Source organism: Leptodactylus fuscus, chromosome 3 (genome assembly GCF_031893055.1).
Source record: "Leptodactylus fuscus isolate aLepFus1 chromosome 3, aLepFus1.hap2, whole genome shotgun sequence".
NCBI lineage: Eukaryota > Metazoa > Chordata > Amphibia > Anura > Leptodactylidae > Leptodactylus > Leptodactylus fuscus.
The window spans coordinates 48,978,097-48,985,723 of NC_134267.1; the positions used below are offsets into that span (position 1 = coordinate 48,978,097).

The 7,627-nt window shown below is 41.9% G+C and overlaps 1 protein-coding gene across 1 annotated transcript; it reads right to left on the reverse strand.

Annotated features, from left to right (window-relative positions):
• Window positions 1–497: 497 nt before the first annotated feature.
• LOC142196602 (complement component C1q receptor-like) lies at window positions 498–1,926 on the reverse strand. The gene has a single exon (XM_075266574.1). The coding sequence runs from the start codon at window positions 1,906–1,908 to the stop codon at window positions 592–594; it is 1,317 nt and encodes a 438-aa protein (XP_075122675.1). The 5' UTR covers window positions 1,909–1,926; the 3' UTR covers window positions 498–591.
• Window positions 1,927–7,627: the final 5,701 nt, after the last annotated feature.

A 7,627-nucleotide genomic window follows, 5' to 3' on the forward strand; every position in this document is an offset into this window, starting at 1 on the left:
ATAATGGAGAGACAGCCACCTATGACATCCTCTGTTTGCCTATAAATTGTTACTGAGTGAACAAAATGAAAGTGCTTTCTGAGATTAGAGGGATGGAAAGCTAAATTACGCTAGTTTCACACTAGCATTCAGGTCTCCGTTTTTTGGGTCCACTTGGGGACCCGAAAAACAGAAACGCAGTCTGCTTAAAAAGCGGTTACCTGCAGAAACTAGACCTAGACTATAGACTATAATGTGGTCCACCAGGTTTCCGCCCCCAAAAATGTGGACGGAATCCCCAGACGGAGTGTGAATGTTATTGTCAATCCAGCCTTACCTTCAAGAATCACTGTCATTCATATCCTGGATTTGTTCAAGTTGCAATACCAGTTGGTGCTCATGGAAATAAAATATAGTAAAAAAAAAAAGTGAAAAAAAAATCTCACCCTGTTATAAAATTACAGCTACTGCATTTAATAGAAATAATTATATACATCATCATCATCGAATATTACCAGATATTAAATGACTGCCGTGCATATTATAGCATTGTTGTGGTGTTTTCTATAGCAAGGGTTCCTGTTATTGATAAGAAGATTTTTGCAGAAATAGTTAAAAGTATAAAATTGCACTGACACATAAAATACTCAATAATAGCTTTGAGCTAAGTCTTACTACATTGCAGTTGGATTTATTATTTGCAGAGCTACTCCTAGGAGAGGCTGTTTTCATAGAAGTCATTGGGGTGGACCGTGTAACTTTGGGTGTATCCTCATTCTGTATAATAGAATATTGAGTGGTTTGTTGGGGCTCCCGTTCCCTCTTAATACTGCTTGTAGTTGTATTGTATTCTGATTCCAGTTCTTCATTCTTGTAGCCGTTATGACTTCTTTGTTCACATTCCCCTTTATGACATTGTTTGACATTGATGCAGTTTATTTGGTTTTCAGCCAATGCAAAGCCACTAGAACAAGAACATTCAAAGCCGTGTTGGTTGTTTTTGCATTTTTGCTCACATGGATTAGGCTGGCAGTGGTCCGGGTAGACACAAGACACCAGGTCATGAGCTAGTACATAGCCATCTCTGCATCTACACGAGAACGATTTGTTTTGTGGATGTTCTACACATCCGTGTTCACATCCACCATTGTTGTACTTACAGCCCAGTTCCTCAGAAGCACAAAAGGGTCCAAGTTTGTCCAAATGAGAACTTTGCCACAGATAGACGTTAGTTTCGTTTTGTCTCTGACACTCCAACAAAGGTTCTTTATGTTCTCCATTGTGACCACAGGACACAGAAGCTAAAGAGCCCGATGGAAACAAATCCAAAGAAGAACTTGTGAAATTAAAATGTGTAACATACTCAACATGTCCTGGACCAGCAAGAGCAACTCGCTGGCACATACCCTGGAACATAAACTGGCAAATATAGCCATCGGCTTTGGAAGAGCATGGATTATCAGACCATTTATAATTATCTGGCGAGTCCATCTGCAATTTCATACTCACACACCTTACCTTGGTACAAGTCTTACTTGGCTCCATTAACCAATTGGAGAACTGAATTTCCATAGCATCTTGAGTATCTGAGATCCAAGAAAATCCTTTTAGAGCTTGATTTTCATGAACGCATGACTTTAGCTGCAGTCCAATCCAAAGCTTTAATGGCTGAGTAAATGTTGCAGTGTTGGTGAATTTCCAAAGTAAACTTTCAATATGGCCAGCTTCTTCTTTATTGTGTATAGTCACCAGGTCACCTTTTCTTTTAGAACACTCATTACGGGCATCAGTAAATGTCACCTTCTTCAGGAGGACACTGTAGCAGGCATTTGTAGAACAGAAGGCTTCTGTGTTTTCCTTTTCTGATATGCCATAAGAAATAGGTAAAAAACAGAGGCAAAAAACAAGTCCTAAGATTTGGTTTCCCATTCTTTCCTTCTCGCTTTCCATTTTTAACTGACTACTTTCTTAATAGAGACAGCACTAAAAAGCTTTGCTCTAAGCTAAATGCAAGTGAATGTTCTTGGCAGGTATATATTTTCTCGATATAGGAGAGGTCTTTGTGCATCCTGTGTTGTAGCTGATCCTATTCATTGCAGAGGGCACAACTTCCTGAACATTTAAGCAGTCATTGTTTTATTTTTTTGCTACTATGTATTGTTATCTTTTAGATTTTCAGCAATCTCAGAAGGTTTTGAAGTTATAGGACTGGGCAGTCACTGCGTTTCCTTTAGGAGAAGTTCAATTCGTTGCACATAATGATGTCAGGAAAGAGAAAATAAAACATAAGTTGAGTGTCTAAGACTTTTCACCCTAGGCAGAGAGGCCAAATGGCACCCCCAGACTATTTACCCCAGGACACACAGGATCATTTTTCCTTACGTTCACCATGGTAAGCAATACCCAAAACTTTGAAACAGATCATATGGCAGTGATGCAGCAGTGTAAGTAGCAGAGTTTATTTTTTATCTTTTCTTTTCTCTTTCAGGCCATGGTCTTTGTACCCGAGTTCCTGCCCATAAAGTGCATACACCCTTTAAGAAACTGCAAATCTCTTGTGTCTTTCTCCAGTCACTGCCCTGAAACTGGGGACTAGTTAAAGAAATCCTACTGTCTCGTCATTGTGTTATTGAGCGGAAGGTGCTGAGCAGTTTGTTGGGATAAGATTCAATATAACTTGTCATTTATGTATTGAAAATTTTGGCTCATTCTGAGTAAGAAGTAAAGGATCCATGCCTTCATACCAGCTCTAAGCCCATGCTGTCTGTTCCATTCTCCTTCCTGACAACTCTGCCAGCCCTGACCTCGGCCTGTCTGACATGTCTCCTGCCTGTCCTTTTGGTGCCATGCAGCAGTGTCTAATGTCGTGCCTGTGTCAGCTGTCACTGTATGGCGAGTACTCATAGACATAGGAACCTGGTTCTTCCTTAGGAATCTATTGTGCCTTGCAATGAAAACCAGATTACTATATGTGAGCTAAAGGGAAAAACTAGGAGATCATTTGGTGAAGATAATTAATAATAATAATAATAATAATAATACATTTTATTTATATAGCACCAACATATTCTGCAGCACTGTACAATTTGTAGGGTTCAAATACAGACAAAAAGATACATTACAAGGAAAGTCATTTCGTACACTGGGACTGAGGGCCCTGCTCACAAGAGCTTACAATCTATGAGGTACACGGGGTGACACAAGAGGTAGCAGGGACGGCATTGCTTATACAGTGGTCAGACAATGTTGTAATAGAGGTGACTGTCATTACACAAACATAAAACTTTATGAGCCGTCACCAGTCAGGTCCTTTAACATGTGGATGGAGCTTGGACATATAAATTTAGCCTGGGGGCGGAGTCTGACCGCGCATGTGGATGGACGCCTGAAGCTTGAGCTCCGTCACAGACAGCTAAACACCCGCTCTAATCCATCTTTTACAGCGCGAAAATGGTGCGAACAGGCAAGGAGAAGGGGCTGGAAACCCCCGGGACCCCCAAACAAGCCAAACATCAAGGAAATCTACAGAAATTCCTTATAAGAAAGTCGTTTGACTCTCCGGCCCGACATTCCAAAATGGCGCTCACTGCGAGACTAGACTCGGAGCAAGCGGAGGACTCGGACCTGGAAAGTATGGCAGACGGAGACCAGGTAGATAATAGCTTTACATCTATCTCTCGCTCTTTCCTACAAAAGGCACTTCACAAAGCTCTATCCCCAGTACTTACCGAACTTGCTGATATCAAGGAAGGGGTGCATGGCGTAGGCCAGAGGGTAGGCCAACTGGAAACAGGCTACGCAGCATTAAAAGATCATTCTTCTTCCCTGGTTGCGGCCCTGCATTGCCAGAAGGAATATATAGATAGATCACTCACTCTGGTCGAAGACCAAGAAAATAGAAACAGGAGACGCAATATTAGAATCAAAGGCTTGCCCGAGTCTAGCTCACCTGAAGATCTCTTCAAAATGGCGAAGCAACTTTTCCACACAATCCTAGGCCCTGAAAGAGCAGATTCGATTATAATAGAACGTATTCACAGAGCCCTAAAACCCAAGCCACAACAAGGCGAGCCACCCCGTGATATAGTTTGTGGCTTACTCTCATTTCAGGACACGTCCGCCATTTTAAATGCTGCCAGAGCTCTCCCAAAAATCCAAGTCGGGGATGATGAAATAACCTTATATCCAGATGTAGCTCCCTCTATCCTTGCTAAAAGGAGGATCCTGCGTCCTTTACTAGGCGTCCTGAGGCAAAAGGAACTAAAATACGCCTGGCTCTATCCTTTCGGCCTGGCGATCACCATAAGAGGTCGGAGGTATGTCATCCACACACCGGAAGATTTGCGCCCTCTTTGGCCCCTGTTGGAGATCTCTCCCTTGGATATACAGTCTTGGCTCCCTTCCCCTCCTATCCCGGAATTCCCGGAGCTACCTGAGCTTGAAGAAGGACCGCCGCAGCAGAGGCACAAGTCTCCTAAGATTAAGAAGTATGCTCAAAAGACACGCCATGTTTAGAGTGACTGCCTTCATACGATCTGGCTGATCCGAGATCGTAAGTCCTTACCTGGCTTAATTGCTTACCATTTACTTTCTCTACTGATTAAGACTTTTGTTACTTACCTGCTTATGACCCTCGTATAGCGGTCCTGTTTTTTCCTCCATATTTTTCTCCTTGTAGGAATGGACGTTTTTTCTTCTCATAAAAATTTTATACCAGACCTTTTTTGTCATACGGGAAAATTCTGTAGCCCTTTCCCCCCCCTCCCCTATTCTTGCAACACTCCATTTTGTATTACTAATTGGGGAGAGGGGGGCTCCCCGGCTCTGGTCCCTCCCGGCATACCAGTGCTGGGGGGTTCTGGTCTCGGGGACCCCTCCTCTTCCCTTCTCTCTTTCCCTTATCCCCCCACCCCACCCCCCTCCCGATACGCAAAAGAGAGGTCACCATGCTTCTTGTACGCCATAATTTCTACTGTTTTATAGGGTTCATAGCCCCAACTTATTATTGCAAACATGTTGTGCTTGTATTGTTCGCACTGTTATTATTCGCATTTTGAATTGTTCTTTTCCTAGGGCGGGTGTATGCTGGTCATCCCGATTAGACTACTACTTACCCACCGCTCCTATATTCCTGCTTTATAGCAAAACTGTTATTGTTGTTCAATTACAAGGTACAGACTATTATCCTTTAAGTTGTCTTCACGTGTACACTCACTGTACTACTTCGCTTTTTTATCTTCTTTCTATAACCCCTCCCTACCCCATCCTACCTACTTATTCGTGGCAGAAAACCCCAGTCAACTTTTGTCTAGACCACTTGCTATAACATGACCTCTATCACAGCCCTCTCTCTCAATATTAATGGCCTGAATTCTCCTAATAAACGACATGGCCTTATCCACTTAGATAAAAAATTGAAAGCAGACATTCTTTTTATACAGGAGACCCACCTTAAAGAAAGCAGACTCCCCATCTTTCCCCGGCGACCATTTGATCGCTGGTACCTTAACTCACACCCCACATCGGCAAGCAAAGGGGTCGCGATTGCAATTAACCAACACACACCTTTTGAATGTATACAACAATTATCTGATGCAGAAGGTAGATTCCTCTTTTTGAGAGGTACCCTAGCCTCACGACAAATTACTCTAGCGTGTCTATATGCGCCAAATCAAAACCAGGTCCCCTGGATCAAAGATACCCTTCAAACACTTTTCCAATTCTCACAGGGCGAAATAATTTTAGGGGGGGACTTGAACTTAGTTCTAAATCCAACATTAGACTCCTCTACTGGCAAGTCTGCTTTATCTCAGAGAATTATCGGCTCTGTAAACAAATGTATATCTGAGTTTGGATTATTAGATGTCTGGAGACTGTTAAACCCTACCTCAAAAGATTTCACCCATTTTTCAGCTCCCTTTAATTCTTACCAAAGAATAGATTATTTTCTTTGCTCCAGAGGTCTATCTCAAAATGTTTCCTCTGCACGTATTGATTGTTCCTCAATCTCTGACCATGCTCCAGTCCTCATCTCCATATGTCTCCCGGAGGTATCGCCTACTGAATGGCACTGGAGATTAAATGAAAGTCTATTGAATGACTCCTCCCTTGTCTCCAAGCTTGAAAAAGACCTAGATGATTTTTTCAAAATAAACTCTACCGCTGATGTATCTGAAGGCTTTATTTGGGAATCACATAAAGCTTTTATCAGGGGTGTACTCATAGCAAAAGCCTCGCAAGTTAAAAAAGAACGCTTGAAAGAGGTAGATATGCTGTTGTCACAAATCGCCTCCATTGAAAAATTACATAAAGCCACTAGATTGGCACAAATGCAAACTGAATTAACCTCACTGAGGGAAAAACTAAAGCGAGTCTTTCAACAGCAGGCCTCGAGACACCAGTTCTTTTACAAATTGCGTATGTACGAGCACGGAGATAGAGGAGGAAAAATGATGACTAACTATATTAAAAAAGCTAAGGAAAAAGCTTACATTCAATCGATCAGAGGAAATGAGGGATCGCTGTTTACTGATACACCTAACATTGCCAAGTCCTTTCAAAGATTTTACGAACAACTGTATAATCGTAAAAAAGATGAACCCAGTGGAGAGAAAGATAAGAGGATGCAAGACATATCAACCTTTCTTTCTTCCTTAAATCTCCCTACCCTCTCCCCAGATTCCGCAGAAACTCTTACTGCACCCGTCACATTAGAAGAGATTAAAAAAGTCTTAAACACTTTTCCCTCGGGCAAAAGCCCAGGACCGGATGGTTTCACCCTAGCTTATTTTAAAAAATTAAGTAAAGTCCTCCTTCCCAGGTTAGTCCTCCTATTTAATTACCTACTCCAGGGCGGTGAGTTACCTAGACAATCCCAGGAAGCATTTATCACTTTAATTGCTAAAGAGGGCAAGGACCCGACATACTGTAGTAGTTATCGCCCCATCTCTCTTTTAAATTTGGATGTTAAAATTTGGGCCAAATTATTAGCTTTAAGAATTCAATCCTTCTTACCCTCCCTTCTAGATGAAGACCAAACAGGCTTTGTTAAGTCAAGAGAAGGCAAAGATAACTCACATAGGATTTTACACGCAATCTCTCTCACCCGAAAAAAACAGATCCCCCTTGGTCCTCTTAGGTGTGGACGCAGAAAAAGCTTTTGATAGAGTCGAGTGGAATTTTATACAGGCCTCCTTAAAACAATTTGGCTTCCCCCCCTCCTTTATAACTGCAATTTTCTCCTTATATTCTTCCCAACATGCCCGACTAAAAATTAATGGCTCCCTCTCCCCATATTTTAATATAACTAATGGAACCCGTCAGGGATGCCCCCTTTCCCCAACTTTATTTATTCTGTCTCTTGAACCCCTACTTCAGGCAGTTAGATTGAACTCACAAGTTGAAGGCGTTAAACTCAGACATAAATCCCTGAAGATAGCTGCTTTCGCAGACGATATCCTATTTCTAGTGTCAAACCCCAAAATAGGCTTACCTGCCATCACTGAACTACTGGTAGACTTTGGTAAACTGTCAAACTACAAACCAAACCTGTCGAAGTCTGAGGTCTTAGTTATTTCTCTCTCACAACAAGAACAAGATGACATAAAAAGCTCATCTCCGTATGTGTGGAAAACTAATCATATAAAAT